Here is a 22058-nt window from a genome sequence, read left to right on the forward strand (position 1 = left end):
ATTAGGCCCTCAAGTTGAGTGCTCTAGATTTATTTCTTTGTGAAAACATGTACAAGGTTAGACCAACCTGATGTACGGATTGGATCTTGGTGCCATGCTGACACGCGTGTGGCATCTAGCACATGCCTGTACACCTAGCAAAACTAGACTATCCAACTGTACACATGGCACCGTTGTGAGGTAATCCAAGCCATCCAAATGAAACTGTTGTGGATGGAGTATAATTGAATATTTGAGACGAAGGTAGTGTCAACCATCAATTTGATAGATGTTAATTGGATGGTTAGGATAGCTTGATCGGTGTAACTTCATAGATATGATGGGACCCGCAATTTGGATAGTGGGGATAGCTGTGCATCAGTGCCACATGATATGAGATGAATCACCATCACTTTTTAATTAGTGCAAAACTAGCATTGGAGTATTTCAAAACTAGTAGAAGCATGTGAATTGTCTTTCACTGGTGTCCTGACGCTGATGGAATGGGATAGAACTGGGAGGACTCATTGCTTGTCTTCGCACAACATGAACCTACAGCTACAACAACTATATTATATAGCTGGTGTGTGGTACACCAGCCAATTCGTACTGAGTAAACTCTGTTGGGGCCCACAGTGAATGCATGTGGTTTATCCACGCCATCCATTTGTTTTTCCGGATCATTTTAGTGGTTGAACCCAAAATTGATACATATCCAAAGCTCAAGTGAACCATACCACAAGAAAAAGTAGTAGTACTGATAAGAATCACTTCGGATCGGGTTTTTAGATTGGATCGGTCCGGATTTACCACGACCCGATCTCGATCGAAAAAACTGTCGGATCTAAATGACCCTACTCGATCTGCACCGATCCAGGCCGTCGGTTCGATTCAGAACGGGTCAGATCAGGTCGAGTCCAGCAGATTGGGTCAGACATGCCCAGCTCTAATTCCAATTACAGGCATCCATCAACAATTAAGAAATATTACGGAAGTAAACATTTCAATGGATGCATTCCAATTACATGCATTGATCAACAATTGAGAAATATTACAAAAGTATACATTTCAATGAATTTATTACAATCATTCCATCAAATATCATGTACCTACTACACTTAGATATTGAAGCTAATTTAGTTAATCTATTTCAGTTTCATATGAATATATTAAAAAATTCTAATGCATTCCAATTCCAGGCATCAATACACAATTTTTTATACTAATGTATTCTAATTACAAGTTACTAAACACAGCTTAGTATTCCCATTCACATCAATTTCATGATAATTGTGATTAGAATTCCAATTCATTCCAAATGTAGGCATCCAAATGAACCCTAAGTCACAAATCATAAATCAGATAGTTTTAACAATCCAATCCTAACCTCAATATGACCATTGGATATTATTAATTTCTAACCATCCAAAATAAATGTCCACCAATCTGATGGTCAGACAATCAACTGAGAATAATTCTTGGCTCATGATGTGAACCATTGTTAACCACCAATCCTGTAGGCACTCCCCAGTCTCCAACTCATGTAGTAGATGATCTTGTCAAAGCTCCAAAATAGAATTACACATTTACAGAAACTATGGAAGGTCTTACAAGAAATCGTTTTCCCAAAGACTTAGCATTGTTCCAGTACCATTGACAGCCCTACCTTAGGTAGACACTGTGGGGTCCGTCTTGATACACGGCTGCCAGAGGCAAACCTCTTTCAATCACAAAGAAGAGAAGGGCTTCGATGAGCTATAATTCATCACTAAGGAACATAAATAGAAGGAAGGCTATCTTTTCCTTCACAAACTCATTTATCCATATCTTCAATTTTATCATTCATCCTCATCATCCAAGCAGAAACAACGAGGGGGAAAAAAGGCCAAAAATACAAAGAATCAGAAAAAAAACATTAGAAGATTAAAAAAGATAGAGAGAAGATGGTAGGCAATGCAAGGCATTCTCTTGCGATTGAGAGAGCGAGCGAGCACCAGCCGCAGCATCAAGCTATACACCCAAACGTAAGAGATGCGAACGCTTGTATTATATATGTGGGAGAGGGAGATTCTATGCAGAGGCCTTCTCCCACTTGAGGGGCTTCACCACCTCCCATGTGAAATCCGGGTCATCCCTGCCAAAGTGACCATAGGCGGCTGTCTTCAAGAACCTGCTGTTGCCACCCCTCTTCAGGTCAAGGTTGATTGTGATCATGCCCGGCCTGAAGTCAAAGTTCTCCTTCACTATCTTCAATATTTCCTTGTCGGGTATCTTCCCTGTCCCATAGGTGTCAACAAACACCGACAGTGGCTCCGGCACACCGATGGCATATGACACCTGAACAATGCATCTCCGGGCTAGCCTGTTGGCGACAATGCTCTTGGCCGCCTGCCTCACGATGTAGGCACCACTGCGGTCCACCTTGGTTGGGTCCTTGCCTGAGAAGGCACCCCCTCCATGGGCTCCCCAGCCGCCATATGTGTCTATGATGATCTTGCGGCCAGTGAGCCCAGCATCACCATGGGGTCCGCCAATGACGAACCGGCCTGAGGGGTTAAGATGGAAGATGGTCTTCTCATCAAGGTACTTCTCGGGGATGATGGGCTTGATGACGTGCTCCTTGAGGTCAGCAGCAATCTCATCATTGGTGACGGTCTCGTCGTGCTGGGTCGAGATGAGGACAGTGTGGACGCGGATGGGGACCATGGCACCTTTGTCGTTTTGGTACTCGACAGTGACCTGGGTCTTGCCATCGGGCCTCAACCAGGCACAGGTGCCATTCTTACGGACCTCAGTGAGGCGTGCGCCAAGCTTGGTGGCCAGGACATGGCTGAGGGGCATCAGCTCAGGTGTCTCGTCAGTGGCATAGCCGAACATGTGGCCCTGATCACCAGCTCCAATCTCCTCAGGGCGCTTGGTGAAGTGGCCATGGACACCCTGTGCAATGTCAGGGCTCTGCTGCTCAATGTTGACAAGGACCTTGCAGTTGTCAGCATCGAGGCCAACATCATCGGACACGAAACCAATTGTGCGGCATGTGTCCCGGACAATCTTCTCATAGTTGATGTTGGCCTTGGTGGTGATCTCGCCGAAGACCATGACCATGTTGGTCTTGGTGCAGGTCTCACAGGCGACCTTGCTGTCGGGGTCTTGCTCGAGGCATGCATCAAGAACTGCGTCGGAGATCTGGTCGCAAAGCTTGTCGGGGTGGCCCTCGTTGACAGATTCCGAAGTGAATAGGAAGGTCTCCATTTTTCTTGGGAGCTGCACAACCCAAACACCAGATTGAAAATCAACAGACCATAGAGGAGAGTAGCTGAGTCACCTAACTCGGCCGAGTCGAGTGGAAAAATCCTCCACACTGTGAGCAAGAATCTTTGAAACAGTGAAAAGGCAGGCATAAATACATAGAAAAGAAAATCCTCTAAACACCCAAGTAAAAAAGAAATCCCAAAAGAATTCCAAAGAGAAGCGAATCTGGAAGAGGCAAAAATCCAATCAGAACAGAACTCGAGGCACATGTTAGCAAGAAGAGGGTTTTTCTTTCCTTATCTGGCACAACTGGAGGCGTATGTTAGCAAAATCCACCATCCAATTTCAGTGAATGTAGGAAAAATCTTACCAAGACTAATGAAGCTACTGGCAATCCACAGAGAGTAGATCTAGGAAAAGAATCTGGAAGTTATCATACCAAAAGAAACAGAATTGAAAAGGAGAAGCAGATCTGGGAAAATAAAGAGGCAAACAAAGCAACTCCTCCGGAAATCCATGGTAGAAAAGTGAGATTGGGCATATATTCGAGAAATTTCTAAGCAATTCAGGCGAATTCATGATATATTTACAAACTAAAATAGATTCGAAGATGCTAAAACCCTATGGCTTCTAAACAAGCTAATCTTAAAATTTCGGAGCATTTCTTCGGAAAATCACATCAAACATCATATTTCTTTTACAAGATTACTAGAAACTACACCGTAACCAGCAAAAATCACAAAGTATGTTAATGGAATCAAATCATCAATCTCAAAATGCATTCAGAATCCGTTAATGGAATCAAATCATCAATCTAAAAATGCAATGACTTTTAAAAAAGGCATTTTGACTAACCAAAACCCTATAAAACAAGTCTAATTATCCAAATTGCTAAATTAGAAAATTTAGAGTTGGAAAAAAGCAGAAGAAGAACAAAACCCAGTACAGCTCCAGAACCCCAAAAAACGAACGGATATCAGAGCCTCCCCGCCATTTCTTTCCACTACACGAATCGGAGGATCCACGTTTAGCTCCAAAACCCTAGAAAACGAACGGATCTAGAAACTTCTGAATCATTTCCACCCGCAACTTCAACTGGTCAAAATCAAGACCCGCGAAGAAATAAAAACAGATCCGGAATCATTTCGAAGCATTTCCCTCAAACGTCCAGAGAATCAACAGATCTGGACCTGTTTTCCCCAAAACCAACCCCAAACACGCCAGCAGAAAACAAATCCGACCAGATCCGGTAATCTAGAGCAGAAAAACACAACATTCGACAGAAATCAAGGACGAGAAGAGATTTCCAATCGTTTCTCCTCAAAAATCGACGCAAAGACGCAGAAGAAACGAGAACTTCGACCAGATCTGCTAATCCGCAACAGAAAAACACAACTAAAAAGAGAAACGAATCTTCGAAACGCAGAAAAGAAAGCCATATCGCTAAAATCTATGAAGATCTACGAAGATAAAGACAACATCACGCACCTGTAAAGAGTGTTAAAACCCTCGCTGTAGTAGATCTGAGAGCAGACGTCTGTTGCTCTCCTTCGAAATGTACGAGTCTTATCGCTCCCTCTACCGCTGCATTTATACGCGATGACAGCTGTGCGTCCTTGGAATCTCTTTTTACGGAATCTAGATCCAACGGCTAATGTTGAAGCCACCGTCATACATACGCCGTTCGATTGCGGCCAGGATTTTCTGGAGTTGGTGGGAAAAGGACCCCCGCCAACGGTGGCGGATTAGGTGAGTAAGGGGTGGGTGAGTCCCTGAGCGTGGGGCCCACCTTGATGTAAGTGTCCTGTATACAAGCCGTCCATCAGTTTTGCTCGCCCATTTCAGAGCATGATCTCGATAAATGAAGCGGATCTAAATCTAAGTGGACCACATCACACGAAACATTGGTCATTGAATGCCTACCGTTAAAAAATTCACACGGCCCACCTTGATGTTTATCTGCCATCTAACATGCTGATAAGGTCACACCGACGTGGACGATGGAAAAACACGAATATCATCTTGATCCAAAACTTTCTTGACCCGCTAAGTTTTTAACGGTAGTCATTTAATCCTTACTGTGTGGTCCTATTGAGATGTGGATCACCTTCATTTTTGGAACAATGCACTAAAATGATATGAAAAAACTGATGGATGGCGTGGATATATAACACATGCATCGTAGTGGGGCCCACCATCAGGGCCTCAGCCACGAAGCTGGACGCGGTTTGGCAGTGACGGTGCGAGTAGCCACCGGACGCGGATTGCGTCCTACCCCGCCCGTCTCTAGCCCCGAACGGGCAGTTCTGTGGGCGGGCCCACCATGATTTATCCGTTCATCCAAGCCGTTTATCACTTTTCTCGTATCATTTTAAGGCATAAATGTGAAAATAGGCAGATCCCACGTTCAAATAGACCACACAACAGATGACTCTCGCATTTAATGTAAATGTGCATTTAATGCAATAAAGCTTATTATTTGGTGTGGTCCAACTGAGAGTTTGATCTACGTCATTTTTGTGATGATTCATTAAAATGATCTTAGAAAAGGGATGGACGGCTTGGATAAACAGATACATTACGGTGGGCCCACCCGCAGAACTGCCTGTCCGGGGCTAGAGACGAGGTTGGGTTCGACACGGTCCGCGTCCGTAGCCACCTGACTATCCAAGTCAGTGCTCTGTGGGCCCTCCCACAATATATTATGTGCTTTATCAACGCCGTCCATCCTTCTTATATATATATATATATATATATATATATCATTTTAGGCAGATTTACATCTCATGTGATCAAGTCACGGGAAAACAGCAGCAATTGAATTTCCACCGTTAAAAACCTCCTACGGCCCACTGTAATGTTTATTTGACATCCGGCCTGTTGATTAGATCATACAGACCGGGATGAAGGGAAAAAACAAATACTAGCTTGATCAAAACTTATGGCCCCCCAAAATTTTTTTAATGGTGAGCGTTCAATCAACACTGTTTTTCTGTGATGTGGTCCAATTGAGACTTATTTCCACTGACTTTGCAAATCACAACATAAAATGATCTGACAAAATGGATGGACGGCGTGGATGAAACACATACATCATGGTAGGGCCCACAGAGCACCGACCAGTAGCCACGACCGCGTCCACTAATCTGTCATCCGGTCGTTACCTACTCCCCTACCCCTCGAACAACCACGTTGTCGTCAAGTTACTGGGTTTACCGGTTACAATCGGTAATTCACCAACCGCAGAGCGGTTATCGGGCTTGCTTCCAACTTCCGGTGAAGAGGGTTTATCAAGAGTGAAATTACTTTTTTACCCTTGCATATATGATTTAGATTTGCGGTATTCGGCATTGACCCCTCGAATACGGTCTACTCGGTACTCTACTGTGCAGTGGGCCCCACCAAGATGTATGCATTTTATCCTTGAAATTCATTTTTTCGTTTCAGGCATAACCAAATCCTAGGTGAACCTGATCATAGGTGGATCCTTACTCCTGCTATGCTAGTAGACTCTCAGGAGTTTAAACACCCGGTCAAGGGTTGAGTATCCATAGGTGGTGAAATCCTGCTATGGAGTGAGTGTATGTGCATGTTCAAAAAAAATTAAAATAAAATAAAATCCCAGGTGAACCTTATTATAGGAAACAGCGTTGCCTCAATGCCTACCATTGAGAACTTTCCCGGTCCAGGTTTATTTGCCATCCAACGTGTTACGGTGATTCAATGCACACCCACCGTCGAAAACTTCTGAGGCCCACTGTAATATTTATTTGTCATTCAACTTATAAATTAGGTCATAAAACATGAATTTATTACTCCACTGGATGTAGAATTCACTCACATGTAATATTTGTTAGCTTGTTGGATGATAATAAATGACTTAAGATTTGAAAACTATTCAGCCACTCTCAATATATTCTTTAAAATGATGAGATAATTATTAGATGGTAGGTTTCTTTTGAGAATGGGTTGCACCTTGACTTCTATGCTAAAGGATTTCCAAATACAAAAACAATCAAAAAATAAAACATGAGTAACAACGAAACATGTTTTTAAGAGAATTGCTTGTATTTTAATGAAAATTCATCCAGCATGTAATGGTAAACTTGGATTACATCTACTGATTAAAGTTACTAAGTTACTATTATTCTTAATACAAGATTAGGCTACTGGTAACACTAAGAGCGTGAGGGACAATTTATGCTAAGGAATATAAAAGACAATTGAAAGATAGGTTTAATTTATTTAATTGGATTGGTATGAAATATTTAGCTTTGTTAAACTCCTTTATTATTTATACATTTTCTTCTAATAATTATTTAGATGCTTCTTCCCACGTTTAATTGATTATAACAATTACTTCTATATGATTCTGATCTTCTAAATTCTTCTTGGACACCCCATCTTTTTTTCAACCATGTCCTCCTTTCGAGCTTCTTGGTCACACCCTGTCTATGATTAGTATATAATATCCTGATTAGCACTAGATGTATTCCGTAAACAATGCTCTTAATATCCTTGTGAGGCTCATATATGTTGTATATCTCTTGTGCAATGACACGTGTCTTTTTTTAATTATTTGTTCCACGAACAATAAAAAGTAAAGTACAATGGGCCGGAGAGAAAACACAAATATCAAATTGCTACAAAACTTTTATGTGGCCTCCAAGAAGATTTTAATAGTGGGCATTCAATTACCATAAATCCTTATGGTAGTGTCCACCTTAGATGTGAATGTTTCAATTTCAGGCTAATTCTCTAAAATGAGCCAGCAAAATACACCAGCAAGATACTAAAACACGTACATCATTGTGGGGCCCACATCATCAACCAATATCAAAGGGTCACTACCAAATCCAATCCGGCCCAAAAGAAGCAGAATGTGGTGGGGCCATCTTTCTACGGTGTCATGCTCCCTGTTTCGGGTGTTTTGGCTGGAGAAAATCTTTAATACTTGGGTTGTTTGATGCATGATACTCAGTTGCTTAGAAATTGCCAATGCGTGTGGCTGGTAATTCAATCTAAACTGTCCAAATTATGGGTCCCAGCATATGTGTATTACGAATCAGAAATTACTTAATCATGTTACTATTTGATTATAAGACATTTATTAGATCATCAAAAAAGAAAACATCCAACGGTTCTATTTCAAAAATATATATCTGATTTTAGGTGGGTCCCACGAGTCAGTATTTTAATTTGACTAAATGTATGCCACCTGTATAATTTCTGAGCGGCTGCCTATCCGGCGAGGATTGGTACTACCCCATAACGACCTAAGCTAGAGATGGACGGTCTTGGCAGGGCTTTGTAGGGCCCACTATATTATATGTGTTTTACCTAAGCCATCCATCCATTTTGAAAGAATTTTGTGGCATGGCCTAAAAAGGAGGTAGATTTGAAGCTCAAGTGGACCACACCACAAGAAAAGGTGAGAATTGAATGCCCAAGGCTAGAAACCTCTCAAGGCTAAGACTAAGGAAGTTTTGGATCAAGCTAATATTTATGTTTTCCTTTCATTCAAGTCCATTGACCTTATGAACAAGTTCGATGGCAAATAAGCAGCACCATGGGGTGCTACTTCCTGTGTTGTGGTCCACTTGAGCGTTCAATCTTCTTTATTGTTGAGCTCATACCTTAAAATGATATTTCAAAATGGATGAACAACCTAGATAAAGCACAGATATGATAGTGGCACAAAGAGCCCTTGACAAGACCATCGGTCTCTAGCTAAGTCCCATGAGAATAGCATCCAATCTCCACCCCTTCACTGCTTATCAAGCATCATGCTATATGGGTCCTTTCTCTCTCTCTGATGGTAGACTCTTAGGACCGGTCAAGGTTTGAGTACCCATAGGTGGTGAAATTCCACGCGCGCTCTCTCTCTCTCTCTCTCTCATGGTAGACTCTTAGGACCGGTCAAGGTTTGAGTACCCATAGGTGGTGAAAGTCCACTCTCTCTCTCTCTCTCTCTCTCTCTCTCTCTCTCTCTCTCTGATGGTAGACTCTTAGGACCGGTCAAGGTTTGAGTACCCATAGGTGGTGAAATTCCACTACAGCGTGAGTGTGTGGGGTATGTGTGCAAAGATCTAGCTAGCGTTATAATATTTGACTACCATAATTTTGTAAGTGGTTATTTGTTTAACACTCATAATATGTCATTAGAAAGCTATCGATAAGATCTGCATCTTAACCAATGCCAAAGATTATTGGTTTTTTAATATTTTTCAAAAATTAATTATTTTAAGAGTTAATTTTAAATTTTAAGTTAAAATTTATTATTTTTAGTAAGTTACATGATTTATTACTTAAGAGTTTTCAAATTTCTGGTATAATTTAAATTCATAAGTCTATTATTTTGGAAATTTTTATTGTTAGGACTTTATGTAAGTTACATTAATTGCATTATAAATGGATGCTAAGACTTTATTTCTGATTTTTTTTTTAAAAGAGAATTTTCTCTTTTGTAAATTTATGACTATTTTAAAAAACAAGTTGGTGGTCTCCTCTTTTATTCATGCTCCCAATACAATTAAGCAATGGCAAAAGGCTCATTTTCAAGATGACCTGGCTATGGCTCCTACAGTTTGTTTTGGGCCATTAAAGAGCTCGGGTCTAGGTCTTGCTTTGCAGGCTGACTTGGATAGACCTTGCATCCAAATTGCCTAATTACCACATGCATTTCAAGAACCAAGCCAACGGATAGCCACGAGAATAAACAGAAATTACCGTGAGAATGAAAATGCATTCTAGAAACTACACAATGTTCTGAAATCAAGAACATAAGTGATGAATCTCCACAAAATGTTACGTTCTTGAATCTCCACAAAATGCTCTGAAGAAAAAACAAACTGACATGCATAATCTACAGAGAATCCATGCTAAATGCCACAAAAACCAAAACCCATCAACATGATTATGTATGGAACCACATTAGATTATCACCATAAAAGCCCTCTGAGAATGAAAACCCATGTGCAATATCTCCACCAAATGCTATAAAAACCAAAATCCATCTCCAGAATCAAATCCAAACCAAAATAGAACTAGACCAAACACATTCAAAGAAAGAAAACCCATTCACAAAATCAGCAAAAGATCACTACACGACACTCTTCAAGAAAAACCAAGAACGACATGCAACATCCCGAAATGGCATAAAAACCAAAACCCATCTACAGAGTCAAATCCAAAATAAGACAGAACCACTCAAATTGTTGGGGCGCAAGCGGACAATGTTGCATTTGTTATTATTTTGTTGTCTCACATCAGGAGCTGCGAACGATAACCAAATGCTAAACTCGTGCCACCACATGATGATAATCCAAAAGGACCCAACATCTCTTCATTTTTTCTGAATATAAAGAGACTTGAGGGCATTATTTACACTTGGCCTAACACAATCTAAATCAGCCGACGAAAAGCTGTTACGTATCAGCATATTTGTACGAAAGATGGGAAAGAAACATAATTGCACCAAGAGAGATTGATGGTGCTCATCTGTCAAAGACACTTATCGTGTTAAAAGAGATGAATGGTCAAAGTCGCACACATTGTCAGCAAAAAAAAAAGGCGGTTATCTCTCATTTGACACATTATCAATGAATGCAAAGCACACATGATCCTTACACATGTATGGCAAGCTTTTCAAAGACCTATTATTGTTGAATTTTTTGTAGCATATGCATGAAATAACCACCTTGGACCAACCCAAAAGATATATATATATCTATATATATATATATATATATATATATATATATAGAGAGAGAGAGAGAGAGAGAGAGAGAGAGAGAGAGAGAGAGAGAGAGTATCCTAGATTTTCCCGAAAATAGTAAGAAAGAGAACAATGAAAGATCATTTGAAAATATAAGCAAACCATCTACAATAGCATAACACAACAAGGACTCCATATCCAAATGCAATATTGTTGTCACAGAAGATTCATGTGCAAGTCATGAAAACTTTATGCAGAGCCGTTGTCTCTCAAGCAATACTCAAAGAAGAGTTCTGAACCCTTGCTAACACAAATCAATTATTAATTTATTTTCAGCTCTATGTTGCTTATTCCTTTCATCCTACATAAACAATTATTAGTTTAGCTTTTTTAGCTTAGTCCATATATTTTTGCCTAGTCATGCCACAACAATTTTGGAACTATTAAATATTAGCTTAATTTCATTACTTTCTAATGTATTGTTATAGTACACATGCAAGAGTAGTTTAAATATCTACAACCCAATCGTCGGATCCCTAGATTATTGAGTCCGTACTTGGTTATCTTTTTTGTCACGTCTACAAACCTCATGTCAAGACCGTCTCACATACAACCGTTCAGTATTTTCTAGTGTAGTTCTCGCTAGCACAAATTATTATAGGTATTTTTCTTTTGCTTATTTTCTTATGTTTTACTGCTTATATTTATTTGATATTCTTGTTTTTCTTTATTACTTTTTTATGAAATATGATAAAGCTATTACTGTTAAAAGAAAAGTCACTGCCTTAAAAGGCAAAAAGATCTCATTCAAAATAATCAACTCTTGTCTACTAAAATCGTCTTATCACTATAACAATAGATGACTGAATAGTTAGGCGAATCTTCATAAATCTAGTCATAATCCAGCTAGTTTAATACCTGAGATCATATATAAGCATTCTGTTCAATTCGATTCAAATCAAACATGAATCTAACACGCCTTACACCTAATCCAATTGCACACGTTTAATTAAGATTAGATCATTGATTACACGTCCGGCCATATATCCGGATTGAAAAGTAAAGAAAGTTACTTATTCTTTATAAGCATATGCAGCTTGGTATTCAAGCACAAAAATTATACAAGTGGCATACATTACTTAAATGAAACTGGCTAAATTATGAAATTGGAGTAGTCGAACAGTTACAATCTCTACTTAGTGGACGCTTGTTCGTTAAAATAGAAACATTTGATAATTTTCATTTTTAACCGTCAGATCAATGTCCACCAATCAGATATTGAGATGATCAAGTAATCTTAGTTTTGGTTCACATGATTCATCTATTCTGGACCCATGATTTGAACAGTTTAAATCAAATAAGTTTTATGCCACCTGTAATTATATTAACCATTAACGTTTGGATCTAATAGATCAATGGTCTGGATTTCCTATCGATGGTCTCTAAATGTGATAATTGAATACCCGTTTATATACTGTGCAAAAATGCAGGCAACGCATCATATAAAGGGAATCGTATGATAGAGTGTACATCTTAGGCTTTTAACGCTCATATGGAAATCTAAACATTAAATCGTGACCGTTCATCTAGTACTATATCCGTTGGATGGACCATGAGTTCAATATTTAATTAATAAAATAATTTTATCTATCATTTGTTCTCAACTTTTTCTTATGAATTTCAACTGTTCCATTTCCTTGCTTTAATCATCAATTTGATGGGGAAAAATAACATTTGGGAAGATTTTTTTATTCTGAAGTTCTATAAGTGGGCCATCCATGAATCTATCCATAATATGTACGGTCGAGATCGAATTTATGCTTCCATGTGGACAGTGAAATACTTGCAATATCTCATTACGATAGAAACTGCTCCATCATATGTCAGCTCCAATCCTCGAAGGGGTGTCAATGGGCCGGGCTCAGGCCTGCAAAATCTAAAATGTAAATAGGCCCGGCCGGGTCAAGACCAACTCCAGGCCTGGCCCGTTGTCAGCCCTGCTTCAGAGGATAGATATTTGATACTCTGGCAGACTAAGACACTTGATACGCAGGCAATCAGAACTTATATGGGTATTATGATTAACTCAAAATAAACCGACAAAATCATGGAACACCACTGTATCTAAGTCACAAACTATACATCAGATAATTTGAACAATCCTGATATCCGATACATCAGATAATTTGCTGAAATATGACCGTTGATTATTATTCATTTCTAACCGTCCAATGATGTCCACCAATCCGATAGTTAGATAATCAAATAAGAATAATTCTTAGCTCATGATTCATATATCCAAGACAGTTTAATTTTACTTCTTTGTATGCCACGTATGCAATTTCTAAGTGCCTGCGTATCATCCATCACCCTCTGCCAGAGCATTAAATCTTTTCTCATCTTGAAAATCTTCCCGATCCTCTCTCACGCTCTATGCAACTGAAAAAACAGACTCCCAACCTCCCTTTCTCAGGCTTCCACTAACATACGCCATGGGCGCCGTTTAAGCATCCTTCTTAACAATTTCCTCTCTCTCTCTCTCTCTGAAAATGCCATTCCTCGCAGCCCTCTCTCAAAACCCCAATCTCTTCACTCCCTTTCCTACAAACCCCCCTCGCATCCCCAATAATAATTCCCAAAAACCCCCTCCCCCTCCAATTCCTATTCCCAAATACCCCCCCAAAAAAATTCCAAAAAACCCGCAAAACCCCACTCCCCCTCGCAATCCAGCCCTCAAATCCTTCCACCACCGCTCCAAATACTACAAACCCATTTCACCTGACAGTGGCGTCGTCAAAACGGACGGCTCCGATCGCTCGATCATCCTCGGCGAGTCTGGCCTCTCCTACCTCCTCCCCGGGGCCCCCTTCGAGTTCCAGTTCAGCTACTCCGAGACTCCCAAGGCTAAGCCACTGGCAATCCGGGAGCCCCCATTCCTGCCGTTTGGCCCCCCGACGATGCCGCGGCCTTGGACAGGGAAGGCGCCACTCAAGAAATCGAAGAAGAAGAAGGTCCCGCTGTTCAATTCATTCGATCCACCGCCTCCCGAGACAGAGGGGGTGAAGCGGATGGAGACACAGAGGCTGTTGGTTTTGGGGCGGTATCCAAAGGAACAGAAGACGAGGGAGGAGATATTGGGGAACCCGCTTACGCGGGCTGAGGTGAGGAGGCTGGTTCAGCCCTACCTTTCCCGTAATCGCCAGGTCAATCTCGGTAAGAACCCAACATTGTTTTCCGAATGATGGTTCACTGGTGGCAAGCAGGAACTGCTGCACACATCCAAAATGGGAATTCACCGAAGAGCTGGGGGGAGTCCCATTTCGAATGTGTCCGGTCATAAATGAAAGGCCGGATATTTTCAATCATGGTCTTCTGTCTTCCTGCATTTTGCATATTTCTATCAAATTGGGATTGTTGTTGGCTTCATTTCTATGGGAATTTAGCTGTTGATGTAATTTGTTATGTTGCTTCTGTTGCCTTCGAGGATACATAGATTGTTCAATTGAGCAATTAGCTCCCACCATCAAGCTGTTCACGTGGGGCCATCTTTTTGTGATCCCAGCCATTCATATAGTGGTGCCCATCATGAACTGGTGAGTTCCCAAAAGTCCACCTGAACATTGGATCATAAATACCTGACTAGTGAATGGCTAGAATCATCTGATTGGGGAGATAACTGACTGGACCATCCAATGATGGGGCCCAGCAGATAAACAGATTAGACCATTGACTAGTTGAAGAAAAAGAGCCATTTCTTTCAAATGAGTATCATATAAAAACATCATTGCTTTAAGATGAAACACTTCATCATGCACAGAGAGTTACATTACACTCCATTCTGTAGGAAGGGATGGATTAACTCACAACATGCTCGAGTTGGTACATGCGCATTGGAAGCGGCAACAGGTTTGTAAGGTTCGATGCAGAGGTGTTCCGACCGTTGATATGAACAACGTCTGCCGCCATCTTGAGGTTGCCATCTTCAGCACAAGCTACTTAGATGAATTCCTGTTTCTTGTTATCTTGCTGCTTGAGAAGCCTGCCTAGTTTCGTATTTAGTAAAATCCCTACATCAAATTACGTATTTGTGTTCTTGCTTAATGAGTCTGCTGTATAAATTCAGTGACTGATTTGCATCCTTTCCATGGCCTCTTTTCCCATTGACACAAGAATTACTAAAATAATACTTACATAATTTGAAATTACCAATCAAATTGAAGGGTAGATTTACAAGACCAGCCATGCTTTATGGGGCAGAATGTTGCGGAGTCAAAAAGAACAACATGGTCATAGAATGAGTGCAGCTGAAATGGATGTTGAGATTGATGGGTGGCAAGACAAGGACAGATAGAATTAGAAATGAATGCATATGACGGAACTTAGGAGTAGCACCAATAGTTAATGAGATGAGGGAAAGTAGTCTTTAGATGGTTTGGCCATGTGCAGCAAAGACCAAGAGCTGTACTAGTTAGGAGCACAGTCCTAAACTTTCTGATTTGACTTGAAATTCAACTGATTCAACTCGATTCAATGAGGGTTTGAACTGAGTTCTAGGAAATTTGGCCACGAGCTTGACTTGGTCAGAAATTGACAAGACTCCCTGAGTTGTCTCAACAACTTGGCAAACTCAATACGGCTCGGTGAGACTCGAACCAAGTCAGCCCTGAGTCATGGACCTTTTAATAATAAAAATAAAATAAAATGTAGGAGACGAGAATCAAACTTGCACCAATATGAATGAATTTATGCATGTATTAATTATAAATATTTATTCACTGTTTATATTCATCAATTATATATGTTATAATATCGAGTCTAGTCAATTTAAAACTCAATTGGGTCTTTGAGTCGACTTGACCCAATTGGACATCGAGTCAAGTTTTCGGGTTTTTGAACTATCGTTAGGAGTGAGTTGTTTCAGGTTGAATGCTCTAAAAGGGCAAGGGAAGGCCCAAAAGAATGTGGGTGGAGGTAGTAATAAAAGATTTGATGACTTGTGGCTTAACTAAATATATGATCCTTGATAGGGTGGAATCGCATAATTGGATTCGTGTAGCCGAACTGAATTAATTGGGATAAGGCTTTGATGATGAGCCTTATCCCAGTTCATTGTGATTCTCATACTTTCCACAATTTTCTATCTTGGACATTTGATTGATAAAATGCATCCACAATTTCAAGATGAAATTCTTATCTAATTGTGAAGTCACATAATGTGTTTGATGCCTTTTTGTCTATAAGGCATTGGATCCTAGTCGGTTATACCCACATCAGATGGCTGTTCATAGGATTGTTCTAGGGATCAATTTGAGTCTAGTGAGCTTGTTCTGCATATTTTGCTGTTTCTATCAATGCCTTATTTCTTGAGTAAGTTATCCATGTATCTCTCTGACTTTTCCTTTCCATAATTTTCTTTTCAAAAATTTTTAATTCTCATGTTGGGGTTTCTCTCAAAAAGAGGGGCAACTGAATAGAGTCTGGCTGAGTCGGGGACAGACTATATTTCCAGTCCATTTTCATCCTGCCAAATTTCGATTTGTGCTTGACAAAGCGTATCTGATGTTGATTGTTGAATTGAAAGTGCTATAACAATACATGCATTTTGTAATTTCCCTTTATGAAAATCATAGGGCAGAGAAGAGACTGTTTTCTGCTTTCATTCAAGTGTTTTTCATAATGCCAGGAAAAAACTGGGGGCAAGATCATCCATCGAGTTGGTGGTGTTGTTTATCTTTTCCGTGGGAGGAACTATGATCCTCGTACACGTCCAGTATACCCGATAATGCTCTGGAAGCCAGCTGCTCCCGTTTATCCAAAACTTATCCAGGATGCTCCAGAAGGATTGTCGAAAACAGAAGCCAATGAGTTGCGAAAGAAAGGGCAAAATCTACTTCCAATTTGTAAACTAGGTATGATTGGGTGACACTTTCTTTTGATACCCTTCAAAAAAACGTTTCTTTTGCTAGATTCTTTTTTGTATTTTGATCTGCCTTTTTATCATGTTGGTTGTTTTCAATAGTCAAACAGATCAACATAAGTGAATGAGGACAATCTACTTTAGGCTAGTCTTGGTTTAGCTTTTCTGGATTCAGGATAAGAAAGAGAGACTGGTACACGGCATGTTAAGTTTCAGTTCTATATTATATGTTCTGAAAAAGAGATTAATATCGGCTAAAACAATGTAATGGTGCAGACTGAAGAGCTATTACAGTTGAGAGTTGTCCAGTTGGAATTATGGCATTTATACTTGTCTTATTTGCAATTCAGTCTGGAATTTATGATGGAAAAGCGTATAATATGGTCTTTGTATTCAGTGAGAAAAGTAACTTGTAATAGACTGTAAGCTGGAACGAGGGCCAATAGTCCTAGCAGCTTACAAAAAAGCCCAAGGGGAAAGCTTTCAAAAATCGGGACCACCTGCATGTGGTTTATAGTTGGCATTGGTCCAATAATGAAAATGAAAAGCAAGAGAGTCTAAATCCCAGTTATGAGCTATGATGCCCAAGGTATTCCATAACAGCAATGGTGGCCTAATGGCCACCATTGTTACTATTACGATACGGGATGTAACGGCTGTATGGATTTTTATTTAAAAAGAAAAAGAAAAAAACCTATCTCGGCCTTGTAGTGGACCATAAGGGTCAATTCTTCCATAATGGACGTTATGGCCATTATGACCCCGTAATGTGTAAGGGGTACCGTTGTTGCCATTATGTAACAACCATTACATAACCGTTTGAGAATACCTTGATGGTGCCTAGGCTAATAGGAAAGGATGTCAAGTATAGAACTGATTGGCTATGCCAGATCCTATAAATCCACAAATCTTATGATACAGGTATGATATGGATTGACTAATACACATAAAATATAGTAATGTAAAAATGTTTCCCCAACAATTTCACAATTTGGGATGGTGGCCTAGATGATACTAATCAGTCTAAATTCCAGAAAACTTGTATGCGTGGAGTTCAAGATGGAGGTAAGTTGGAGTTCATGTATCAGGAAAGGGGGATCCCTTATCCTCACCTGAATATCTGAGTCGGATAGCAACTTTTTCAAATGATTAGACTATCATTGTGGTTCGAGCCTGTAGCTCAATTCTAGACTGACTGCATTTCTACATTGAGATCTGGGGTTCAAGCCTAGCTTACCAATCCAAGAAAAAAAGGGATCAGTCTATGATTGGTTACTGGTTTTTAGGGCTGTCAATGGATCTGGTTACCCGATGGACATGACCTGATTCTAACAGATCTGGGTCCCATTTTTGGACCTGTTGAGAAATTGGGTCAGGTTTGGGTCTCACCTTTTGGATCCGGTTAAAAATCAGGTCTGGTCTTTCGGATTGGGTCCATCAACTTGGAACCGGTTAAAATCGGGTTGGCTCGGGATCCAATTTGTTTTAATAGTACTATATATATATATATATATATATATATATATATAGAGAGAGAGAGAGAGAGAGAGAGAGAGAGAGAGAGAGAGAGAGAGAGAGATTAATTATTCTAGCAGGAAAATAAGGTTTTCTAAGCCGCACAACATGTAAGAGAGCCCATTTATACACCATACATGTATCCAAGTGGGACGTGTGCATTATCTAATCCATCCATAAATGGGCCTGACCATATAAATGCTTTTATTTGTCTGAACCCAGCTCAATACCTAGATCCCAAGACTCGATGGGCACCCGATGGGTACCTGAAACCAATCGAATCTTGATCTGAGTCTTCAAGAACCAGACCTGGACCCAGTAAGACTCAAACCCAGTTACTCTGGGTATGGGTTCCATAGGACCCGACCCAAACCTAACTTGTTGACAGCCTAGTGGTGGTAAATATCCTTTTCTTATGCATGACAGTCTTGCCTATACTCTGTACCCTACACACACACACACATTGGTGACAATTAAGTATATCGATTAATTGCTATTTAGATGCGCTTCACCTTTTTTGACCCTTTACCTGAAAAGGGAGACTAGAGAATATATTGCTCCTCTCTACAACTCAGTTTTTACAAAGATTTTCCACTACTTGGCCCTTGTTGTTGCTAATAACTTTCCTATGCAGCGAAAAATGGAATATACATTAGCCTTGTGAAGGATGTGAGGAATGCTTTTGAAGGAAGCCCTTTGGTGAAGATTGACTGCCAAGGGATGCATGCCAGTGATTACAAAAAGATAGGCGCAAAGCTTAAGGTTTGTAGAGCTTTTAATCAGCTTCTAGTTTTCTAACTGTGTAAGAAGTCACCAGTCTTAAGCTTCTCTAGTTTATGTTTCTAGCACGTGACATATCCAATGCACGGAATTTTCTTCTGAAAATGCATCAAAATGTTTTTCGCATAGACCACCATCATAGCCTTTCCCTTTTTCTTTTCTTTCTTTCTTTCTCCTTTTTTTTTTTAAAAAAAAATTTATTTTTATTGTAGCCAGATTTACAAATCCAATTTCACCAATTATTTTCAAGGCAGGAATCTCGTGATTGCTCGGCAAAACTTCTACAATCAGCTTTCTACCTGGCATCGACCTTTCTCCTTTATCCATTCATCACATGGATGACAATTGGCAGTTTGTTTGATTGGATTTTGTAGTCATGGCATTGCTGACTGTGCTTGTTGTTGGTTCGCAGGAACTAGTTCCTTGTGTTCTGCTGTCGTTTGACCAGGAGCAGATATTGATGTGGAGAGGCAATGATTGGAAATCAATGTATCAAAAACCTCCCCCTCGAGTGTCAGACATCCACCCCTCTGACGGTAACATTTCATCTAGTTTGGTTGCTTCAGGTATGTGCTAGAAGGTCAACTATTTTGCCCCAAGCTTGGCATGAAACTAACATTGAAACTATGAAATTACAGATTGTGGTGATTCAAATGCTTCAGACACAGACAATGCGTTATCTTCATCTTCGAGCAGCCGTCCACGAAGAGTGGGTTTAGGTGAGGCCTACTTATCATTACAAAGACCTGGCTCTAATATGTAACTTCGATGATGACTAAAATGGAAAAAAGAAAAAAAGAAAAAGAAGAGTCCAATTGGCCAGAAATCTGACTGTTGGGGACATTATGCCATGCTTATGCAGTCGCATAATTCTGTGCGACAGCAGAGAGTCCAATGGTCCAAAAACTGCAATAAGGTCCATCCTCCCGAAATGGCATATGTGATCGCATATGACAACACTGGACCCATAACACACACAAAAGAAGAAGAAAAAAACTCATAAATCATACATTTAGAAGGTTAGAAATTGTTCTCCTGCAATAGGACATGCTCTTTTTTATCTTATGTGTGCTTTTGTTCCGTGATTTTAATATTTGACCCCTCATCCAATATTTTTATCAGAGAATGCAGAAACCCGTAACCAACAGCTTATAGTCCACTCACTCTCTTCTTTTAAAACTGGACCATGCTGTGCAGTCCATCTGGGTTTGACTGGAAATGAAGCTCTTTCTATTTGTTTTGATTCGAACCATTCAAGGACTAATACCTGTCCAAAATGGCTTGAACCTGTACAAACTGACAGCTGGACCGGTTGAAATTGTTTGGGTGCTTCATTTTTATAGAAAGTAAATTTGTGTTGATTATAATGCTATGGTTCAAACCAGTTCGACTGGCAATTGAACCGGTTTGAAGTAGACTGGTTGCTTTTCAGGTACAATATCTGGTCCAGTTTTTAGAAGATTTCTTTGGGCAAGTGGGGCCATGATTCAGTGATCCAGAGCATTGGTAAAATCTCCCTGATTGGAAGATCCTAATCATCAATCTTGGGGTTTTATTCAGTTGAATGTGTACTGTTGCTCTTAACTTTTTTCTTAGCCGCCTATTTGCAGTCCAGAATACTGTTAAGGCAAGGATGGTCCTATTGAGAACGTAATTGGGACATGGTCCATCCATGATAGAACGCAACGGACAAAATGGTCTGATCACCGAATGATGAGCCCCAAACTGAAAACCCATGTATATGTGCATTTCTGTGGGCCAAGAATCATATAATTCCTTCCATGCAACTGCATAGTTTCCCACTGCCATTCTAGAGACCTTATGCCACTTTGCCCCAGCTCTGATGCTTTGTTTGTGTTTGCATGGGTTTTCAGGCCAATTGGGCGATGCAAGTGTTAGATCAACAGCTAAAACGGAAATCTCTAGCCCAAGAATGATGTCATTGTGGAAGCAAGCAATCGAGTCAAGCAAAGCATTGTTGCTCGACGAGATTGATCTCGGTCCGGATGCTCTTCTAGAGAAGGTGGAGGAGTTTGAAGGCACGTCGCAGGCAACGGAGCATTCATATCGGGCGTTGATTTTACCGAGTGGGAATGATCTGAATATTTCAAAAACCAACCATAGAGGAGACGGATCTGAGGCTGCAACCGATGACATTGGTGATGAAGATGACAACGACAATGACATTTTTGTCAGTGATTCATTTGAAGGGGACGAATCATCTGTTCCATTAGGTTCCCTACCTGTGGATTTGCTTGCAAAGAGGCTTATTTCGGAATGAATTCGGTTATTAACATGCAATCACACCTGGTTTCATTGAGAATGTCCTGCGATTCATGTTATATCCTAACAGATTGAAGGATAAAGATGTGGGCAGATAAATCATTGTCGGCTAATCTCAGGACCCCACTCCAAAATAGCTGCGGAATCTCATAATATCAGTGTACACATTGAAAGAATTATATATGTGTAAAAAATTACAATGTATTTTGAGGAAATTTATTGTTACTGAACATTCTTCTCTGTTAGTTTGGTTGCTATTTCTAGAGCTGCACACGAGCCGAGCCGAGCCGAGTATTGCCCATCTCGTGCTCGGCTCATACTGCCTGAGTCCCAGCTCGTACTCGGCTCGGCTCAGCCTTGGAGCTCGGATGCCCAGCTCGTGCTAGGCTCATCCGAGTTTGAGCAGATGTCGAGCCGAGTTCGAGCAGAGTTTTTGGCAGGGAGCAGGATCCAGCTGTGTTCGATCTCGGTAGGGAGCAGATAAGCTCGGTACTCCGCCAGCTGCGAAACCGTCTTGAGTTCTTTCTATGTTAGTTCACAGTTTAAAACGCGGTGGGGATTCATTTCTGCATGTGAAACTGATAAATATACAGCCATCCTGACCATCCAAACTGT

General features: G+C 40.4%; 2 protein-coding genes across 4 annotated transcripts; one reads left to right on the forward strand and one right to left on the reverse strand.

The window, feature by feature from the left end:
• Positions 1–1752: 1752 nt before the first annotated feature.
• LOC131231863 (S-adenosylmethionine synthase 5-like) lies at positions 1753–3360 on the reverse strand. The gene has a single exon (XM_058228179.1). It carries the CDS (start codon positions 3229–3231, stop codon positions 2050–2052), a length of 1182 nt encoding a protein of 393 aa, XP_058084162.1. The 5' UTR covers positions 3232–3360; the 3' UTR covers positions 1753–2049.
• Positions 3361–13369: 10009 nt separating this feature from the next.
• On the forward strand, positions 13370–21688 carry LOC131231861 (CRS2-associated factor 2, chloroplastic). 3 transcript variants are annotated; one of them, XM_058228175.1, is made up of 7 exons: positions 13371–14161; positions 14793–14920; positions 16632–16857; positions 19015–19142; positions 19573–19726; positions 19799–19879; positions 21035–21688. In XM_058228175.1, exons 1-7 carry the CDS (start codon positions 13498–13500, stop codon positions 21439–21441), a joined length of 1788 nt encoding a protein of 595 aa, XP_058084158.1. In that variant the 5' UTR covers positions 13371–13497; the 3' UTR covers positions 21442–21688. The 3 variants fall into 3 exon arrangements, with proteins under 3 accessions (XP_058084160.1, XP_058084158.1, XP_058084159.1); XM_058228176.1 differs by having other exon boundaries at positions 13372–14161; positions 19573–19696; XM_058228177.1 differs by lacking the exons at positions 14793–14920; positions 16632–16857 and having other exon boundaries at positions 13370–14161.
• The last annotated feature ends 370 nt before the right edge of the window (positions 21689–22058 follow it).

Source organism: Magnolia sinica, chromosome 17, assembly GCF_029962835.1.
Source record: "Magnolia sinica isolate HGM2019 chromosome 17, MsV1, whole genome shotgun sequence".
In the NCBI taxonomy this organism is placed as follows: domain Eukaryota; kingdom Viridiplantae; phylum Streptophyta; class Magnoliopsida; order Magnoliales; family Magnoliaceae; genus Magnolia; species Magnolia sinica.

Coding starts and splice junctions, on each gene's coding strand:
- LOC131231863 (XM_058228179.1), bottom strand. CDS start 3,231: ATGGAGACCTTCCTATTCACTTCGGAATCTGTCAACGAGGGCCACCCC.
- LOC131231861 (XM_058228175.1), top strand. CDS start 13,498: ATGCCATTCCTCGCAGCCCTCTCTCAAAACCCCAATCTCTTCACTCCC. Junction 14,921..16,631: donor ACGTCTGCCGCCATCTTGAG/GTTGCCATCTTC, acceptor TCATAATGCCAG/GAAAAAACTGGGGGCAAGAT. Junction 19,143..19,572: donor AGATAGGCGCAAAGCTTAAG/GTTTGTAGAGCT, acceptor GTTGGTTCGCAG/GAACTAGTTCCTTGTGTTCT.